General features: G+C 37.2%; 1 protein-coding gene across 1 annotated transcript; it reads left to right on the forward strand.

The window, feature by feature from the left end:
* The first annotated feature begins 315 nt into the window (after positions 1-315).
* Positions 316-20,457, forward strand: LOC127677632 (vomeronasal type-2 receptor 26-like). The gene is made up of 6 exons (XM_052172672.1): positions 316-533; positions 1,701-1,998; positions 3,304-4,113; positions 6,630-6,854; positions 12,538-12,661; positions 19,565-20,457. Exons 1-6 carry the CDS (start codon positions 319-321, stop codon positions 20,455-20,457), a joined length of 2,565 nt encoding a protein of 854 aa, XP_052028632.1. The 5' UTR covers positions 316-318.
* The last annotated feature ends 1,554 nt before the right edge of the window (positions 20,458-22,011 follow it).

Consider the following 22,011-nt stretch of genomic DNA (forward strand, 5'->3'; position numbering starts at 1 on the left):
TTTCTTAATTGTGTGTTTTCCTGCTGTGAATCAGGATTCCCAGGTGCCAAGTGAGAGATTTCTGAGCCCTTGGAGACTCACCGTGAAGGGTACATAATCTAGGGCTAAAAAGGTATAAAGCAGATTGGACTCCAGGGAACTGGGGGAGTGTTTGGATACTGGTGGGCCTGAACCAGGACAAAACAATGCTTCATAACCTTGATCGACATGGATCAACCAGACATCTTTTACCAGTTTGTTGATGTGCTCTCAGGGATGAATAGTCCAAGATTCTCAACTGAACAGATATCTGGGTTTTATCAATTATTTATCAATGTTATGGAATTACTCATTGCTTTCTCTCTCCTGATTATCCTCACTGTATTCCAGGAACAAATTTCTTGTTTGTCCTTAAGTGTACCTGCTTCTCCTGGCTACTATCAAGATGGGCATTTTGTTATTGGAGGACTCTTTTCCCTCAGAGTGACTGCTAGAGACAATAGAATTAAATTTGGCTTTAATGATACAATGACTATACCGGAAGCTGTTATTGTGTAAGTGTTTGACTTCTCTCTTTAAAAAAAATATTGTTTCAGCATTTCATACATGTAACCAACATATGTTGATATCGCCTACTCTACTGCTCCCTTCCAATGTTTCCTGATTTCAACTTCATGGCTTCTCTCTGTCTGTCTTTCTATCAATCTCTATTAAATTTTATGGTATTGAGTTCATTTAGGTATGACAGTACTGCAAGATTATAGGGCATTATCTAGAGTCTAGACAAGGTACTAGACAAACCTCCTAATGAAGCTGACTATCCCTTCCCCAGTAGCCACCAAATGCTATAGTTACTCAGCCATGACTCTGTGTGTCTCTCCCCTACACATGCTGAATTCTCTTAAAAATGTAAGAAGTTTTTGAAAGCACTTTGCTGTCAAAACCTATTTGTCATTTTAATTATGTAGTGTGGTGTATTGAGAAGATTTTAGTCTTCCTGTTTAAATTCACACTTGACACTATTTTTTTCAGTTGCTATTGGTGATCAAGCACTGTGTATTTTCCTGAAGTTTACCTTATTCTTCACAGACCACATGAAAAACTAAGTTTAATGTTTGCTATTTCCCACATGATTTACTCTTCTATTTTTATTTCTCAGAAACAAATTGTACTATAAATATTGAAAAATGTACATTTAATAGTATGTGGTGGTGCAAACCTTTAATCCCAAAACTTGAGAAGCAGAGGCAGGTGGATCTTTGTGAGCATGAGTTTAACCTAGACTACAAGAGGAGTTTAAATTAAACCTTGGTTGAATAAGTGAGATGCTGTCTCAAAAAAAAATTCAAAAATAAAAATAATCAATTTAATAACAAGTTGTACTATGAATCTTCTTTTTTAGCACAATTTTCTCCATATTTTTAATATTGAGTAGACTGCCTGTTTCTGGGAATATCATATACAACTCTTATATGAATTAAGTTCTTATAAATAAAAATGCAGAATTTGAGAGGTAGAATGTGAGGAAGTATATGGACAAAAGAGAGGGAGGTAAAGAATGTAATTATATTTTAATTATTATATTAAAATATATAAATTAATATAAATAATTATATTTTATAAATTAATATAACAGAACATACATCAATTAAAATAATTAATTAATATTATTAATTAATAAAATAGAACACAAATATGATCTTTCCAATTTTTCCTCCCAGGAATCTCACCAAAAATTATCAGCACATATTGGCAATGGTTTTTGCTATAGAAAAAATCAACAAGGACCCAAATATTCTATTCAATATGTCCCTGGGATTCTATCTCTTTAATGTTGACTTTTCTGAAACAAAGGCCATGGAAAGTTCTATGGCTTTGCTCTCAGGAGGGAGCCCCCCAATTCCTAACTACAGCTGCAGGCCTGAGAAGACTGATAAGCTGGTTGCAGTGATAGGAGGCATTTCAACAGGAATATCAGCTCAGATCTCCCGAGTTCTAAGTCTCTACAATGTCCCACAGGTACACAAAGCATCTTGCTTCCTAGGTTAAGATAGGAAGATAATAATAAATGCTAACTAATCCAATTATTGATTTCTGATGAGGTATGAGACTGCTTAATAATTTACTATTTTCTTATTAATTTTAACTGTGAGGTATAATATTTTCTTAACATGAAATAATGTTAGTAAAATAAATTTAATTTCAAACCTTTAAAATATAAAAGAATATAAGTAAAAGTAATGACAACCTGTATTATTACCACTCCAAGAAAATTTCTTATGCTATTTACCATTTTTAATACTGTCTTTCTTTTGTATCCAGTTTTAGAGCATCACAAAGCATGAGGGTTATAATAATTCTATGCACATATGTACACAGTAACTACTAGGAACATATATCTGATTACTTTGGTATCAGCTCAGATTGCCATGTAAGATTCATTTATACTAAGAAGCAAGGATCAGACTTACTTGGGCTTTGGGCTGTTTGTAATTTTCTCCTGTTCATAGGAAAGTGTTTACTTTTGGCTTTGTTTAAAAATCTTTCTGTTGATCAGTAATTATTTCTTATAAACAATGCTAGAGATGTAGTATTTACAAGACAATTGCATCTTAATTAGTCATAAACTTGGAAAGGTTTACTTAGAAAGTTTGCAAATAACAGTGATCTAGTGTTTAAGGTTTCCTTCTATCCTCAGTGAAGTAACTTAAATCTTAGTAAAATGAATGAGGCTGCCATGCTGTTTCATTTTTATTATCAATTTTTACCTATTTATTTATTTTTAGACACATTCTCACTATTCAAGTTTGCCCAGTCTTGAACTTCCATTGCAGCCCATGATAGCATTAGGGAGATCCTATAGGTTAAAAAAGACAAAAGACTTAGAAACTTCAATAGTGGATTTTACAATGTTCCATAGATTCCTTTTTTGTTTGTTTGTTTTTTTGTTGTTGTTGTTTTTGGATTTGTGACATCAAGTAAACAGGCCTTTAGTGTTAATGTTTCTCTACTTCTATTATCAGGAAGATGAAAGTTTTGAAGTGACAGATTTGCACATGGTTGTGTTTGACTGGTATTACCTGAGTGGATATCAGGAGAGAGACACTGTGGCCTTTTTCCATATGTTCTATAAAAGGACAAAGGAAAAGGTACATTTTGTGTATGCAGTAAAGATTAAGTGATATAGGTAACAAATGGTATTACTTAGTAAAGTTATTTAACTGTTCAATTTTTCCAAGAGTGCATAAGCAGAAAAGGTAAACCAAATGATTTGAAAATAAATCTAATTGTCGTGACTTATATAGTAACTTTCTTTCTGTTCAGATCAGCTATGCTCCTTTCGCTGTGAGTCATGGGACCGGAGTCCAGCTCCAGTCTCCTTACCAGTTTCCTGGGCACACTGTAGCACTGTACCAGGGAATTATTCAGCTGCTGCTATACTTCACTTGGATCTGGGTTGGTCTGGTGGTTCCAGATGATATGAGGGGAGAATTCTTCATTAAGGAAATCACAGAGGAGATGATCAACCATGGAATTTGTGTTGCATTTACAGAAAAGGATCCAGTATTTCCTTCTGGTGGTGAAATAGGCTGGCAAGAATTAATAGTACGTCTCATATTGACACGTGTTGTTGTTGCATTTGGTGACACTCATGATTTTCTGAAGCTTGTCTCTCTCATCATTTCCGGTGCTATTTTTGGTAATATCTGGATCACAACTTCTGATTGGTATACTACCCTATTACCCTTTAAACAAAACCGAATTTATACATACTTTGGTGGAGCATTATCATTTTCAGTTCACCTGGATGAAATTCTAGCATTCAAGGATTTTCAAAGAAGTGTTCACCCTAGAAAATACCCTCATGATATCTTTATCCAGCGTGTGTGGTCAAATTTATTTGAGTGTTCACATGTCTATGAGCATGGAGTCAGGAAACTAAATCAATGTGAGCAAAATGGCAGCCTGAGCACACGATCTCTGAATGTTTGGGATATGAATACCTCACCCTTGAGCTACAAAGTCCATGCAGCTGTGTATGCCATTGCCCAGGCACTTCACGAAGAGCTGTCACTCAGAGTGAATAGAGACTCATTGGATAAAGGTGAACTCCAGGCTCCTCTCCCATGGAAGGTAACAATAGCTACGCTTATGCTTTCCTAGAGTATTGGGCCCTGGCTTTTAATTTCTGCATTTTGATTCATGATCTGACATAGTGTTAGAAAAACATTTCTTATGCTAGTATGCTTCTTTATGTTACTATCTCCTTCTCAACATATTCATGTTTATTCAGTAGCATAAAGTAGCATAAATAGTTAGAAAAAAGCATGTCGTAGGGTTTAAAGTTGAGCTAACATTTCTATCAGAAAACAATATGTGCATGCTATTGAGAAAATGATATTCCTAGTTTAAGCAAATTCAAACAATAATATTTATGTTATTTAATTTTCACATCTTTTATTACTCTTTTTAATGTTCTGTGAAGTAATGATAATACACAACGAGGAGATTTGTACAAGTATAAATGTGGTATATTTTAAGGATTTTAGGTACATTTGATGCTAAAAGGTTGTTTTGTTTTGATAAACACACCCTAGAAGAACACATAGCTTTTATGAGAGTAGACATTATCATCCATGACTGTTCTTCAGCCTACTTCTTTGACTTGTTGCTGTTGTTGTGGTCTATTGTACTTGGTTCTACCTTAGTTCTCTGAACCACACAGCTTCATACTCCTGGCAATCCAGGCTGTGTCTGTCATGGGTTGCCTCTCATGTCCTGAGCCTCAAATTAAACCAGTCATTCATTGGTTGATCAGTCCCACACATTCTGAGCCACCATTGCCCCAGTACATCTAGTAGTCTGGACAGATTGAGTCCAAGGTTTGATGAATGGGTTGGTGTCAGACATGTACCACTGGAAGCCTTGCCTGCTTACAGAAGATGACTAGTTCAGGTTCCATATGCTCCATTACAAAGTTCTCACTAAGGTGACCTTCATAGGTTTCAGGAAGTTCCATTTCACTAGGTTTGACATCTATTCTAGATGCCCTAGTATTCCATCTCTCTCTGTGTCTCTCTGACCATACCCGTTCCCTTTGTACCGCCATTCAAAATTTTTTTCCTTCTTGTTCCTATCTCCACATACCCTCTAGTCTATACAACAAGTCTTTTGCATTCCCAAGGATATTCATTTGACCAGTCTACCCCCAACCCCAAGAACTCACCTTGTTATTTACACTCTCCAGAGTAGTATTCCATTACGTAAATGTACCACATCCTCTTTATCCATTCTTCCATTGAGAAACATCTACTTTGCTTCTAGTTTCCTGATATTTTAAGCAAAGACACTATGAACTAATTGATCTAGTGTCCTTATGGTAAGATGTAGTGTTCTTTGGTTATATGCTCAAGAGTGGTATAGATGGGTCATGAGGTAGATAGATTCCAAATTTTCTGAGGATCAATCATAATTATTTCTATAGTTGCTGTACAAATTTGCACTCCCTTAGTCAATGTAATTGTGTTCCTCTTGCTCCATTTCCTTGCCTGAGCTGTAACTTTTAACATTGACTTTAGCCATATTGACATGTGTCCAAGAGAAGCTCAAAGTAGTTTTGATTTGCATTTCCCTAATAGATAAGGATGTTGAATATTATTTTATATGATTCTCACCCCTTTAAGATTTCTCTACTGAGAGTTCTCTGTTTAACTCCATACCTAATTGTAAAAATTAGATTTGTGGTTTGTTGATGCCTTGCGTCTTCCGTTCTTTATATACTTGTGTATTATATCTCTGTCAGATTTAGAGTTGATAAAAAAAATCCTTTTCCATTCTCTTGACTGCCATTTTGTCCTATTGATGTCCTTTGCTTCTCAGAAGCTTTTTGCTGTCATGAAGTCCTATCTGTGTTCTGTTTAGAAAGTTTCTCCTGTGCTAGGATGTGTAGAATTAAATACATTTTGGTAGCACATTCCACATGACCTTCCCTAAAGGTCTGGATTCTCAAATGAAAAACACACACTCAGTCTTTATAATTTAATATGCTTTAAACAGCTCAATGTTTGGGTCACTTGCTAACCTTCATTTGGCTAATCCACTCTATTCTCTCTGATTCCCATCCACCTTTGCAGGTCTCCATCACATGTTCCTATACATTTCTGTGCCAAAGGTGTTCTTCTCTTGCCTCCCTCCTTATTTACAAATTTCATATTTTAAATTCTGAAAATTTTATTTTATTTGAACTTTCTTGAGTTATGTATAGTGGTGAAAAAAATTGTGGTTTTTCTGAAAAACTCTTATGCAAAAGTTTAAACAACCTCATTCAAATCATTTTTATTTTTCATAATTTTTCAAATTGTAATTTTCATAATTTCGAATCTGTCTGCTAGAGTCACACTGAGTGACTGAGAAAAGTTCAGAAAGAAAACCTGAATAGTGGTGATAGTGTTGGTGAAAAGCATATAACTATGTTAATGTCTTCGTATAGTCCTACATGTACTAGCCTTATGATAAATGTTTGGTAAATGAAACCAAATTCAGCCACAGGAACATACAGAGAATAAAAGAGAGGGCAATTATACTAACCAGGTTTATTTGCATCCCAGTGAGGTATACTTCAATTTCTGACAGTTAATTTTCTCTTTTAGCTCCATCCATTCTTAAAAAAGGGCCAACTTGGGACAAACATCAATGAGGAGAACACTGTGAACCAGGAAGATTCAGCAACCAAGCTTGACATCTTTAATTACCATTCTCTGCAGAGTGGTACCAAAGCTCAAGTGAAAGTTGGCGAGTTTATGTTTGAATTTCACAGTGTTCAGCATCTTTCCCTAAATGACGAACTCATAAATTTGGGTATATACAACAATCCGGTGAGTATCTTTAAAGTCACCACTTGTCGGGGAAAAAAGGAGGAGAGTGTGCAGGAGATGGTGGTAGGTCCTTCACTGGAGAGCTCTGGCATGCAGATCCTGAGGGGATAGGAACACCAGCAGGACCAAACATACTGAAGACCCACAGGATTGGAGCTACAGGGCTAGTGGGTGGGGCCATTAGCACAGCCCTGAATAACTGTTACAGATGGAGCTGCTTAGCTGTGAGGTGGCTAAGCAGACTGAGTGGAGTCTGGCTTGGATCCTTTCCCATGTCAGCTGGAAATGCTGAGGCTTGCTCCGTGCTTTTACACAGCGGGTTTAATAAAAGAGACAGTTCATAGTTTTATGTTTTATTATTAAAAGAATAAAATGAGAAAAGGAGAAAGAGAAGATAGAGAGATGAGTGATGGTCATGACCACATGAAAGAGAGAATGAGAGAAAGATGAGAGAGAGAGAGAGAGAGAGAGAGAGAGAGAGAGAGAGAGAGAGAGAGAGAGAGAGAGAGAGAGAAATAAGGAAATATGGGAGCTGGATAAAAGAGAGCTAGGAGGGGCATGATGTATTAATTTATACTAAGCTGCAGTACTTGGCTGTTGCCAGGTAACCTAGGGGCAGGGAAAGCCTGCCTGTAGCCCGGTGAGTGCAGAGGTGGAGTCCAGCCAGAACACTAGGGAATGGGGCATGCCACATGTGACTGTTGGCCACAGGATTATGGAGTTGCGTCTCCAGAGTGGCCTTGCCCAACCAAGCTACACACACCATTGTCCCACAAGCACTGTGTGCTGTGCTCAGAGTAGAATTCACCAGAGAACAGGGTTAAGGGAATGTTGAGTGCCATCAGGCTGAGAGTGCCCTTAGCTTGTCCTTTCTAATGCTGAATACCAGAACTTTCTGCCTACTAATCACTGTAAAAATTACTGATTCATTTTGGATTAAAATCTTGAAATGATCAGATACATCCATGGCTTACATAGAAAGAAAAAATGAAACTAAATCTTGGATAGCTGTTTGGATGGATCATAGTGGTCAAGTCTTTAGTGGAAGTAACTGCCTTCAGCAAATAAATAAAATAAACACATGTGGATGAAACCAGTCTCCCCAAATAAGGATATATATATATAACTTTGATTTTATGAAGTTAATTGTCATCTCTGAGGCTTACTGCCTCCATCTATTATCCTAATTCTATTTCAGGATGCTTCTAGACTCCTATAGTCTATTCTAGTTCTAGAATGTTTACAGTCTTTGAGACTTAATGCTGAAGATGTTCCCCATCTCTACCTCTTTCTGAGTTCTGGATGGCTGGTTCAACTCAGGTATTCTGGCTCATGTTTTCTTCAAGCTGACTGTTTCAATCTAACTTCTCTCAGTTTCTGACTGAATTTGCTCTGCTTAACTTCATACTAAGTTTGGCAATATGTTCTAATCTTTTGGCTCCTTCTCAAGTTCTCCTGGTTCTGTCATTACCTGTGTCTAGGTTGTACTCTCTACAACTTGTCTCTGTACAAGTTGTACAAGTAAAACTCATTTTCCACCAACCCTCACGCAATATTCCTTTATGATTCTAACAGAAGCCATCTAGGAAATCCTATCACAAGTGAGTAAAATTTCTGGAGATAGTCCACAGTTTTGAGTGGTTGTAATGGGAGCACTCTGAGAGTATCTGGATGCACCCAGATACTTTGACTTAGATATTGCTCCTCTTTCCTCACAGTATTATGTAGCTTAATTTCCTGTGTATTTACTCATTTTATTGGGTACATTTCCTTCAGAATCAATATGAATATATCCTTTCATTTAATAAAGCTGTTTGATGAATTGATGATTTTCTAATTCCTGATCATGATTTTAAAGAGCTCCTAAATTGATACAAGTATTCTCAAGGGCCCTATTAAAAAAGTTGTGAATAGGGCTCTTTATACCTTCATGTTCCTTGGACTAATATTGCTAGGGAAAAAAATTGGAAAAAATTAATGATCAATGAGAAAACATTTATTCAATGATAGATCTAAGAAATATCCCATAGGTGTTCACTGTGGAAAAGCAAGGCCATATGAAACTGTTGCTTTTAACTTATAACAAACTGATACAATGAAACACTGCTTTGAATTTATATTCTTTCTGCTGTAATCCCTTTTTTAAAAAATATTTTGTGTATGAGGTAATATTTTTACATAGATTTTTGTAACAGAAAACCTGTAAAAATACTGAAAGCAATAATAAAGACTTGTAGTAGCCTCTTTCCTGCTTCTCCCAATGTGTGTTTGTTTTATTGTGCCCTTACTTTGACTTTCTTAATTTTTTTCTTTTCTTCCATTCCTTTTTTCTTTTCTTCTTTATTTCATCAATTCTTTTCTGCCTTCCTTCCTTTTTCTTCCTTCCTTCCCTCCCTCCCTCTTCCTCTCTTTCCCTCTTCCTCTCTTTCCCTCTGTTCTTTCTTTCCCTCTGTTCTTTGTTTCCCTCTGTTCTTTATTTCCCTCTCTTCTTTCTTTCCTTCCTTCCTTCTTTCTTTCTTTCTTTCTTTCTTTCTTTCTTTCTTTCTTTCTTTCTTTCTTTCTTTCTTTCCTTCCTTCCTTCCTTCCTTCCTTCCTTCCTTCCTTCCTTCCTTCTTCTTCTTTCTTTCTTTCTTTCTTTCTTTCTTTCTTTCTTTCTTTCTTTCTTTCTTTCTTTCTTTCTTTCTTTCTTTTTTCTTTCTTTTTTTCTTTCTTTCTTTCTTTCTTTCTTTCTTTCTTTCTTTCTTTCTTTCTTTCTTTCTTTCTTTCTTTCTTTCTTTCTTTCTTTCTTTCTTTCTTTCTTTTGTTCTTTCTTTCCTTCTTTCTGGCTAGGGAAGAGTTATCCAAATTTGAGCCTCTTGCCTGCCTAGCAAGAGGTCCCTGAGTCAACGTCTAATGAGCCCAAGTAACTAAGTTTCTTTTCTTAATCAAATCCTGCTGCAGGAGGAGTCAATTGCAAGAAGACATCAGCTTTTGGCCCAGGATAAGCAAAACCAAGTTAATTGGCCAACGCCACCAACTTCTACCACCAGAATAGAGAGAATTAAATTGCCAGAAGTCATCAGTTTCTGGGCCCCAGAACAATAAGATAGGGTTAATGGCCAGAGGCCTTCATCCTTCTGTCACTGTGTCCCACCTTGGTACCTAATTATAGAAGTTAGCACTCTAGCAAATTGCTTTTCTTTCCTGTCTATTCTAATGAGAGTTGGGTGTTTCCTATCTCTGACTCATTCTTTCAAATCTTTCTCTGATTTGTCACTTTGCCTGTCCGTCAATTGGTCACTTGATCTTCAACAAAGGAGTGGAAAACATCCAGTAGAAAAAAGATAGCCTTTTCAACAAATGGTGCTGGTTCAACTGGAGGTCAGCATGCAGGAGAATGTGAATTGACCCATTCTTATATCCTTTTACTAAGCTCAACTCCAAGTGGATCAAGGACCTCCACATAAAACCAGACACACTGAAACTAATAGAAAAGAAACTGGGGAAAACCCTTGAGGACATAGGCACAGGGGAAACATTCTTGAATAGAACACCAATAGCATATGCTCGAAGATCAAGAATTGACAAATGGGATCTCATAAAATTACAAAGCTTCTGTAAGGCAAAGGACACCATCAAAAGGACAAAACAGCAACCAACAAATTGGGAAAAGATCTTCACCAACCCTACATCCAATAGAGGACTGATATCCAATATATACAAAGAACTAAAGAAGCTAGACCCCAGGGAACTAAATAACCCTATTAAAAAATGGGGTACAGACCTAAAGAAAGAATTTTCACCTGAAGAAATTCGGATGGCCGAGAAGCACCTTAAGAAATGCTCAACATCACTAGCCATTATGGAAATGCAAATCAAAACAACCCTGAGATTTCACCTCACACCAGTCAGAATGGCTAAGGTTAAAAACTCAGGAGATAGCAGGTGTTGGCGAGGATGTGGAGAAAGAGAAACACCCCTTCACTGCTCATGGGATTCTAAGATGGTACAACCACTATGGAAATCACTCTGGCGGTTCCTAAGAAAACTTGGCATGACACTTCCAGAGGACCCTGCTATACCTCTCCTGGGCATACACCCAGAGGATTCCCCAGCATGCAATAAGGACACATGCTCCAGTATGTTCATAGCAGCCTTATTTATAATAGCCAGAAGCTGGAAAGAACCTAGATATCCCTCAATGGAGGAATGGATACAGAAAATGTGGTATATATACACAATGGAGTACTATTCATCAATTAAAATGAATGGATTCATGAATTTTTTAGGCAAATGGATGGAACTGGAAAATATCATCCTCAGTGAGGTAACACAATCACAAAAGAATACACATGGAATGTAATCATTGATAAGTGGATATTGATAGCCCTGAAGCTCTGAATAGTGAAGATAAAATTAGCATATCAAACGATTCCCATGAAGAAGAGGAACACTCCTTCACTGCTGGTGGGGTTGTAAGATGGTACAACCACAATGGAAATCACTCTGGCGGTTCCTAAGAAAACTTGGCATGACACTTCTAGAGGACCCTGCTATACCTCTCCTGGGCATACACCAAGAGGATTCCCCAGCCTGCAATAAGGACATGAAGAGGAAGAAGAGGGCTATAATCCTGGAAAGGCCTGATCCAACATTTTAGGGGAGTACCAGGACAGAGAAAAGAGAGGGAAAAAGATACCAGAATGGATGGAGAGAAGAGGACTTATGGGACATATGGGGGGGAGGGACTGGGAAAGGGGAAAGCTTTTAGAATGTAAACAAAGAATATAGAAAATAAATAAAAAAGAAATTAAAAAAAAAGAAGTTACTTTCAATCATGGGTACTTTATTCTACAAACTAACTCTACTTTCTTTAGTTGGGATTAAGGAAATATTCTGGGACTGAGCCTTACCACAACTAGAAATAGATTTTTCAGCAAATAACATGATCTCAGGGTTCACAGTGTGATTAAATATCATGTGACATATTTCTGGATTTCAATGTAAAATTATATGCACACTCATATCCTTATTGTTGTAACTGTTCATAATGAACATCTCTGTGATGTGATAAAAATAGGTGATATGTAATAATGTGGAACATTATGGTCCTCGGGAGACCTGAAAAGTTTTTTCCAATGCAAAACACTGGATACATCAAGCACCCCAAGGCAGGTCTCATAACCAGGAGTAGTTGGGCAGCACAAGAAGGGAATCCACAATACATACATACTTTTATTTAGTTACAGTTTTGTTTTTATTTCTTTTGCTTTTTGTGCTGTTGTATTTTATATTCAAGGTTTTGATGCTTAGTTTAGTTTTGGGGACTTCAGTTTTCTTTCTTTTTTTTTTTTTTGTTGGTTTTTTTTTTTTTTTTGAGAAAGAACTCAAATTTGAGAAGGTTGGGAGAGGGAGAGGACCTGGACAGAGATGGGGAAGGGAAGGACATGATCAAAATATATGAAATAAATAAAGTGAAATAAATGAATGCAAGAAAATCAATCAAACAATGAAATAAAGTAAAGCAACAGTTCAAAAAGAGAATTAGGGATAGGGAGAAACAGGCAATTTGGCATCATACTCTCTAAAAGTCTGGTACTTCTTTCTTATAGTACACAAATGTCCTGCTGAAATTTACCATCTTGATGCTAATACTGAATGTCATGAGCTGGCTGCCTTTGTTCCTCTCATGTATCCTATACAGATTCCTTTGTCTGCTTGCAAACAAAGTTGTCTACTTGGATTTAGGAAAAAACAAGAAGATCTGTATGCATTCTGTTGTTATGATTGTGTCCCATGTCCAGCTGGAGAGATTACAAATGAAACAGGTATCTATAAAATGGTTCTAAATGTGGAAATTTCTAGAAATGGTTTTGAATGAGGAAATTATGCAGCACTAGATGGGGGTGATAACAGAAAACCTGAAGACACAGTTATGTTTATGTAGCTGACTCTCAATACTTTAAAACAAGTTAATGCTGGATGGAGGTGGCAAAGTTCTTAATGCCAACTCTCAGTATGTGGATCTCTGAGTTCAAGGCAATCCTGATCCACAGAGTGAGTTCCAGGACAGCCAGGGCTGAACAGAGAAACCCTGTCTTGAAAAACAAAACAAAACACAAACAAAAACATTGATCTCAACCCAGTAATTTCTGTTACTGACATTTATCTGTTTGTTTTATTTGCTATGCTGTGCGTATTGATCTCAAACTCCTGGGTTCCAGCAATCCTCCAGGCTGAGCCTCCTGGGTGACTATGACCACGGGAGTGGTTTGCTGTATCAGGTCCAGCTTTGTCCTCTGCACATCTGCTTTGAGGTTAAGTTTCTTTTCTTTGTTCTCTGCTTTTCACTACTGGTTCTATTACAGTTATAGCAGTATTAATGGGTAAGATTAGTGCTCTGTGTATACTGTATATAGTTAGTGCTCCTTGTATACCATAAAGTATGAGATGCATTATAAAGCATGCCCTTATGTCATGCTTACAATAAATATTAATATAGGCAATATTTTTTTTACATGTAAATTTGACTTCTGAGAAACCATATAAATTGCTCAGGTCATAAAACCCAGAGACAGTTGAGACAAGATACAGACTTGACAAGTGAAAGGAACTGCTAAAAAGAATGTATCAGAGTGACATTGATGGCAGATACAGCAGGACTTTTCTGGAACCCTGGGACACTGGGACACTGGGACCCAGGGACCACTTCCTATGGTGAATTGTACAAACTCCATAACAATTTTTTATGATTAAATGAGTGTTTCCTGTATGAACTAAAAGTTTCCATTTGAAATACTTTGATTCTTGAGGGAGCTCTCATTATGCACTCCTTGGTATGGTCAGTCAGCATCAGGCCACAGCAGAACCAAGTACTGAGAGATCCCAGAGAATGAAAGGTCTGTGAGTGATGTGTGGGGCCTTGAGTGATGTGTGGGGCTGTGAGTGATGTGCGGGGCTGTAAGTGATGTGTGGGGCTGTAAGTGATGTGTGGGGCTGTGAGTGATGTGCAGGGCTGTGAGTGATGTGTGGGGCTGTAAGTGATGTGTGGGGCTGTGAGTCATGTGCAGGGCTGTGAGTGATGTACAGGGTTGTGAGTGATGTGTGGAGCTGTGAGTGATGTGCAGGGAGGGCTGTGAGTGATTTGCACATTTACATTTACTGAAAATCAGGATTTTAATTGAGTGATATGATTCTAGTTTACTAAAAATTCTGGGAATAATATTTCTATCATCATCATATGTTTAACACATTTTTGTGCTGGGAATAGAACCTAAAGCCTTATATGCAGCCCTAGACTCAGCTGTAACCACAGATCATGCCATTGTCACCATAAAAATTTGTCCAGTGATAAACTCTAATCAGAGTTTAATCCAGTATATTAAAGAACTTGTCCAAAACAAGTGTTTTTCACCCTAAGAAAAACTATTCACCTAAAATGTATTGGCTTCAGCATTATTTCTAGAACAATGATAAATCCTTTGATAAAATAAAAAATGAAAGAATCAAAGAAAATATTACTGTTTGTAAGCATAGATATCAATAAATGTTAGAAAGTTTTAGTTTCTAGGTGTTCCTGTTAGAGACCTGCTCTGACAGTCTAGTTCTCTCTTGGAGGTAGCTGAGGTGGTAAAGAGTTGAGTGGTGGTGGATGGAGAGCAAGGCTTGGTCTTGTGAGATATTTATAGATGCTTTTCAATAATGAAACATTTACCTGACTTAAGTCTAAGTTACTTTGCAGTAGTACCTGGCCTGCCTCTCAGTACTTCTAGGGGCCAGAAACTATAGCCTCTGGCATTTAGGACCTCATAATAAAACAGTTGGGGATTATGTAAAGTAGCCTTCCTTCTTATCTCTTCCTGAACTTGGAGGCTTAGACTTGGAGCCTGCTAAGGAAAGTCTCTGGAAGAAAAAGGGACACTGTGAAAAGTGATTGTAATATTTATTTCCAAGTTCTCCAAATAATTCTCTACTTCAAAAACTTTCTCTTTAAAAAATTCTTCCCAATGTCTAAGTTCCTTTTTAATCTCTAAGTACACTTATAATTTCTAAGTTATTCTACTGTGCTGTTCTCCTCCTTCCCATCTTGTTCTCACCTCCTGCTTTGATGTAGTATTGGCCTTCCTAGTGTTTTACACTATTTCTAGGCAAATAGAGCACGTGATTTTTTCAACCAAGTCCTTTTTTTTTTTTTTTTTTTTTTTTTACAGAAGTTCATTAAGGTACAAACGTAAATTAAAATCACCATTTGAATAAGAAGTTTATAACAGAGATTGTTTACATATGTATCCTTTAAAATGCAACATATTTTATCTGTCTTTACCACTATAGGTTCATTGAAATTTAAAGTGCATAATTTTTATTAGTTATATTTTCTATTTTCATTTCAAATGTTGTCCCCTTTCCTGTTTCCCCCCTCACCTGAAAATACCATAAGCCATTTCCCCTTCCCCAATCAACCCTCCCCTGCTTCCCTGTCCTGGTATTCCTCTACACTACTGCATCAAGTCTTTCCAGAACCAAGGGCCTCTCCTCCCTTTGGTGTCTAAAAAGTCCATCCTTTGCTGCCTATGTGTCTGGAGCCTTCCGTAATTCCATGTGTGCTCTTTGGTTATTGGTTTTCTCCCTGGTTGCTCTAGGAGTACTGGATGACTCATATTGTTATTCCTCCTGTTGCACTACAAACACCTTCAGCTTCTTAGGTCCTTTCTCTAGCTCCTCCATTGGGGATCCTGTGCTCAATTCAATGGCTGGCTGAGAGTGTCCCTTTCTGTATTTGTCAGGCACTAGGAGAGACTTCCAGGTGATAGCTATATCTTGCTCCAGTCAGCCAAAACTTGTGGGCACCCACAATAGTGTCTGGGTTGTGTAACTGTATATAGGATGGATACCTGGGTAGATTCGTCTCTGGATGGTCTTTCCCTCCGACTCTGCTCCAACTTTTGTCTCTGTATCTCCTTCTGTGAGTATGTTTTCTTCTTTCCACAAAGGACCCAAAACTCCATACTTTGTTCTTCCTCCTTCTTGGGCATGATTTGATATGTGAAATGTTTCTTGGGTATTCTAAGCTTCTGAGCTAATATCCATTTATCAGTGAATGCATCGTAGAGTGTTCTTTTGTGATTGGGTTATGTCACTAAGAATGATATTTTTCAGTTCCATCCATTAGTTTAAAAATTTCATAAATTCATTGGTTTTAATGGCTGAATAGTACTCCATTGTGTATATATACAACATTTTCTGTATCCATTCCTCTGTTGGGGGACAGCTGGGTTATTTCCAGCTTGTGGTTATTATAAATAGGGCTTCGATGAACATAGTGGAGCTTGTGTTCTTATTACATGCTGGAGAATCCTCTGGGTATAGGCCCAGGAGTGGTATAGCAGGGTCCTGCAGTAGTATTATGCCCACTTTTTTGAGTAACCACCAAACTAATTTCCAGAGTGGTTATACCACCTTGCAATCCCACCAGCAGTAGAAGAGTGTTCCTTTTTCTCCACAACCTGTCTGGCACCTGCTGTCTCCTGAGTTTGTAATCTTAGCCATTCTGACCAGTGTGCTGTGAAATCTCAGGGCTGTTTTGATTTGCATTTCCCTGATGACTAAGGATGTTGAACATTTATTTAGGTGCTGCTCAGCCAAATATTCCTCAGTTGAAAATTCTTTGTTTAGCTCTTTAACCCATTTTTTTTTAAACCAGTGTTATTTGGTTCTCTGGACTAACATCTTGAGTTGTTTGTATATATTGGATATTAGCCCTCTGTTGGATGTAAGTTTGGTAAAGATCTTTGTTAATTTGGATACTGTCTCTGTGCCCTCTGATTAGTCTGGCTTACTGTTTATCTATCTTGTTGATTTTCTTAAAGAACCAGCTCCTAGTTTTCTTGCTTCATTGTATGGTTCTTTTCATCTCAACATGGTGGATTTCAGCCCTGAGTTTGATAATTTCCTGCCTTCTACTTCTCTTCGGTGTATTAGCTTCTTTCTGTTCCAGAGCTTTCAGGTGTGCCATTAAGTAGCTAGTGTATACTCTCTCCAGTATCTTTTTGGAGGCACTCAAGGTTTTGAGTTTTCCTCTTAGCACTGCTTTCATTGTGTCACATAAGTTTGGGTCTGTTGTGCCTTCATTTTCAATAAATTCTACAAAGTCTTTGATTTATTTCCTTATTTCTTCATTGACCAAGGTATCGTTGAGTAGAGCATTGTTCAGCTTCCTTGTGAATGTGGGCTTTCTGTTGTTTTGTTGCTATTGAAGTTCACCCTTACTCCATAGTGATCTGATAGGAGACATATAATTATTTCAGTCTTCTTACATCTGATGAGGTCTATTTTGTGACCAAATACATGGTTGATTTTGGAGAAGATACCACAAGGTGCTGAGAAAAAGATATATTCTTTTGATTCACGTTGAAATTTTCTATGTATATCTGTTAAATCCATTTGTTCCAAAACTTCAATTTGTTTCACTGTGTCTCTGTTTAGTTTGTGTTTCCCTAACCAGTCCATTGAAGAGAGTGGAGTGTTGAAGTCACCCACAAGTAATGTGGGATGTGCAATGTGTTTTGAGCTTTAGTCAAGTTTCTTTTATGGCTGAGTGTGCTCTTGCATTTGGAGCATAGATGTTCAGAATTGAGACTTCTTCTTCATAGATTTTTTTCCTTTGATGAGTATGAAGTGCCCTTCTGTGTCTTTTTTCATGACTTTAGGTTGAAAGTCGACTTCATCCAATATTAGAATCACTACTCCAGCTTGGTTCCTGGGGCCATGTTCTTGGAAAATTATTTGCCAGCCTTCTACTCCGAGGTAGTGCTTGTTTTTGACAAAGTGATATGTTTTCTGTATGCCGCAAAATTCTTTGTCCTGTTTATGTATCCAGTCTTTAGTCTATGTCTTTTTAGTGGGGAATTGAGTCCATTTATGTTAAGAGATATTAAGGAATAGTGATTGTTCATTCCTGATATTTTTAATGATATTTTTATGTTTGAGTGGTTATCTTCTTTTGGGTTTGTTGAAATAAGATTACTATCTTGCTTTTTCTAGGGTGTAGTTGGCATCCTTGCATGGGCATTTTCCATCTATTATCCTTTTTTAGGCTGGATTTGTGGAAAGATGCTGTGTAAATTTGGTTTTATCATGGAAGATCTTGGTTTCTCCATCTATGGTGATTGAGAGTTTGGCTGGGTATAGTAGTCTGGGCTGGCATTTGTGTTCTCCTAGAGTCTGCATGAGATTCGCCCAGGATCTTCTAGCTTTCATGGTCTCTGGTGAGAAGTCTGGTGTAATTCTGATAGGTCTTCCTTTATATGCTACTTGGTCTTTATTTTTATTTTATTTTATTTTTTTACTGCTTTTAATATTCAATCTGTGTTTAGTACTTTTCGTGTTTTGATTTTTATGTGATGAGAGGTATTTCTGTTCTGGTCCAGTATGTTTGGAGTTATGTAGGCTTCTTGTACATTCATTTGCATCTCTTTTGTAGGTTAGGGAAGTTTTCTTCTATACATTTGTTGAAGATATTTACTGGTCCTTTAAGCTGTAAATCTTCACTCTTTTATACCTATAATCCTTAAGTTTGGTCTTCTCATTGTGTTCTGGATTTCCTGGATGGTTTGGGTTACAAGCTTTTGCATTTTGCATTTTCTTTGACTATTGAGTCAACATTTTCTATGGGATTTTCAGCACCTGAGATTCTTTCTTCTATCTCCTGTATTCTGTTGTTGATGTTTGTATCTATGATACCTGATTTCTTTCCAAGGTTTTCTATCTCCAAAGTTGTCTCCGTTTGTCATTTCTTAATTGTTTCTACTTCCTTTTTAGATGCTGGATGGTTTTGCTCAGTTCCTTGACTTGTTTGTTTGTATTTTCCTCTAATTCTTTAAGGAATTTTTGTATTTCCTCTATCAGGACTTCTGCCTGTTGACCCTTGTTCTCCTGCATGTCTTTAAGTGATTTTTTTATTTCCTCTTTATGGGCTTCTATGTATTGACCCATGTTCTCTTGTATTTCTTTAAACGATTTTTGTGTTTTTTTTTTTTAAGGGCTTCTACCTATTGACTCATGTTCTCCTGTACTTCTTTAATGGAATTATTTATATCCTTCTGGAAATCCTCTATCAACATCATCTGTTTGTTTGTTTCAAGTATGTTGTCCTGCCCATGTTATCTATGGTCGATGGCTCTATATTGGTTTGCATACAGGTAGCATGAAGTGAACTCAGTGGGGAAAATAACAAAGTAGAAATAAAGTTGGGAGAAAGAATCATTGGAGGGACAGAGAGAAGGTGTTGCAGGGGGAAGGAATTGGGGTAGACTTGATTAAAATACATAATATGTGTATATGATGTTCTCAAGTAATAAATAATATTTGCTAAACAAATGGAACAGAGAGAAAAATAGTAAACTCTCAAAGTCAACTTTTTCTTGCTTTCATAAATAATCAAATATCATTTTCATATTGTCTGATTTACCCTCAACATCACTTCAACATTTTTCATTCTCTCATATTGTTCAAGTCTACTCACGTTCTGAATATATTATTTATACAGTGTATCTGTATTTTTCTCTCAAAAAATAACTTATTCTTTAATTGTTTTTCAATGTCATGTTTCAGTGAATCTATCCACAGATGTTTTCTTGAGAATTCAACAAGTTCTTTGTGCAAGATATGGGTCTTATAGGTACATTTGGAAATATAGGTGTTGAAGGTAATAAAACAATCTGCCTCATTTTCAGGTATGGATCAATGCTTCAAATGTCCTGAAGATCAGTATGCAAATAAGCAGAGGAATCAATGTCTCCCTAAAATTATAGCATTTTTATCCCATGAAGATACTCTGGGCGTGGTTTTGGTCTCCATGGCCATTAGTTTATCTGCCTTTTCAGCCATGATTTTAGGATTATTCATTCACTATCGGGACACACCCATTGTCAGAGCAAATAACAGAAATCTCAGTTATATCCTCCTTGTTTCTCTAATGCTATGTTTCTTTTGCTCATTGATATTCATTGGCCAACCTAGAACAGTCACTTGTGTCTTGAGACAAATGATTTTTGGGGTTGTGTTTTCTGTTGCTCTTTCTGCTGTCTTGGCAAAGACTTTCATTGTGGTTGTGGCCTTCAAAGCCATCAAACCAGGAAGCACCTTACAAATGTGGATGGTGACCCGACTCTCAAATGCTATAGTCTGCTGTGGCTCCATCATTCAAGTGTGCATCTGTGCAGTCTGGCTGGGAACATATCCTCCCTTCCCTGATGTTGACATGCAGTCAGAGTATGGACAAATCATCCTCTTGTGTAATGAGGGGTCCACCCTTGCTTTCTATTCTGTTCTGGGATACTTGGGCTTTCTGGCCAGTCTCAGCTTGCTTATTGCTTTTCTAGCTAGAAGGCTACCTGACACCTTCAATGAGGCAAAAACAATCACATTCAGCATGCTGGTTTTCTGTAGTGTGTGGATTTCTTTCATACCCACTTACCTGAGCTCCACAGGCAAAACCATGGTGGCTGTGGAAATCTTTTCAATTCTGGCTTCCAGTGCTGGTTTACTAGGATGTATGTTTCTTCCCAAATGCTATGTGATCCTACTGAGGTCAGGTGGCCATTCCAGAAAGAAGTTCTTCAAATGAATTCTTTAAGACAATGGAATGTATTGTGATTTGTGTAAAATGAATCATGTCAGAATATTCAAAAGAGTGGCATGAATGCAATGTGTTTCACCAAATAATGGCATCTGCAATTTAATCACCTGTCCCTGCTATCCTTGGAGCCAACTAGACTCCATGAAGCTAGCCATCAAAATTTAAATAGTTGCTTACTAGTGGTGACTTTAGGTATGCTTACTAGATAGGTCTTTAAATCACAGGGTTTTTTTTGTTTTTTTTTTTTTGTTTGTTTTTGTTTTTTTTTTTTTTCTTTAATTTGCGTTTTAAACAATGTAACAGGACTGGGAACATGAATTTTAAGAATGAGAGAACATCATTTGTGTGGAAAAAAGTAACAGATGTTTTAAAATGTGATTCTTCTGTTAGTCATATGCAGGCTTACTCTCTATATTCAATACAGGTTAATTTCAATTTAATCATGAGTTCTGTAACAGAAATTTCATGGTTGCTGTTTCTCCCTTCTGAAGGGCCTTACAAAGAGCACAGTTAATATGTAAGTTTCACAGTCTTGGGATATTTTTGTTGTCTTCTCTATTCTCAGGTGAAACAACATGGGTGCAAGATTAGGAAGAGTCCCAGGAGAAACACAGATAGTTTTATCCTGAGGATAGCCAAAAGATCAGTGGATAGAGTCTCTTGAGAGAGTAAACAGCCACCATGGGAAGTGCTTTTCTCTTTCAGACTTAGGAGTTTCACATTGTCTTCACAGAGTGAAAGCTGATATCCTTTACAATTATTGGAATCTACTCTCCAGGAGAGACTATCTTATGGTAAATGTGGGCATGGGCAAGAGATATAAGGCCAGGTATTCAACAGGACTTGGAGAATCATATTATATCCTAGACCATGTAGTTTTCAGGTATTTTCTTTTATCTAGGAAAGGACTTGTTTTAAACATGGTTACCAGACCAAGCCCAGTTCAAACTAAAGTTGGACCTTGCAACATTGGGAGGGATTATTGCTCAGTCATCCTCAAAAACCAGCACAGAAGAGACTACTTGGCCAAAGTGGTTTTCATTATGTTTTAGAACAAAGGTGATTTATGTCTTCCTTAGTTTTTAAACCAAGAGTGTGTTTGTACACTGTAATGTTGGATAAGTTACCATCGTTAGATCAAGAAACATTTAGGGTATTTCAAGTCTACCTTGTCTCTCAGTTATTGCTTATCTTTCACTTAGGCAAATTTATGTCATACTAGACTGAGTTTCTTTTATTTAGCCATAAAAGCAGCACAGAAGATAGTGGTATAGTAAAGTTTGTTCCAAAGATATTGCTTGATGGACATAGAAATACTTGATTCAAAGTGTCTGAAACTGTTCACTCTTGGGGTTTTACCTTCTTAAAGAGGAAGACATGCCACTCTGAAAAGCTGCCAGGCATATGGACTCCATGAGTGTAAAGAAATCCCTGTTTCCTAGAGCCACTTTCTCTCTTGAAGCCATGTACCATAGAGTTGTAAGCCAAGCACAGCCCAGGGGCATTTCCAAGTGGATGGCTGGAATCTCACATCCTGGTTGA

This window comes from Apodemus sylvaticus, chromosome 2 (assembly GCF_947179515.1).
Source record: "Apodemus sylvaticus chromosome 2, mApoSyl1.1, whole genome shotgun sequence".
Lineage (NCBI taxonomy): Eukaryota > Metazoa > Chordata > Mammalia > Rodentia > Muridae > Apodemus > Apodemus sylvaticus.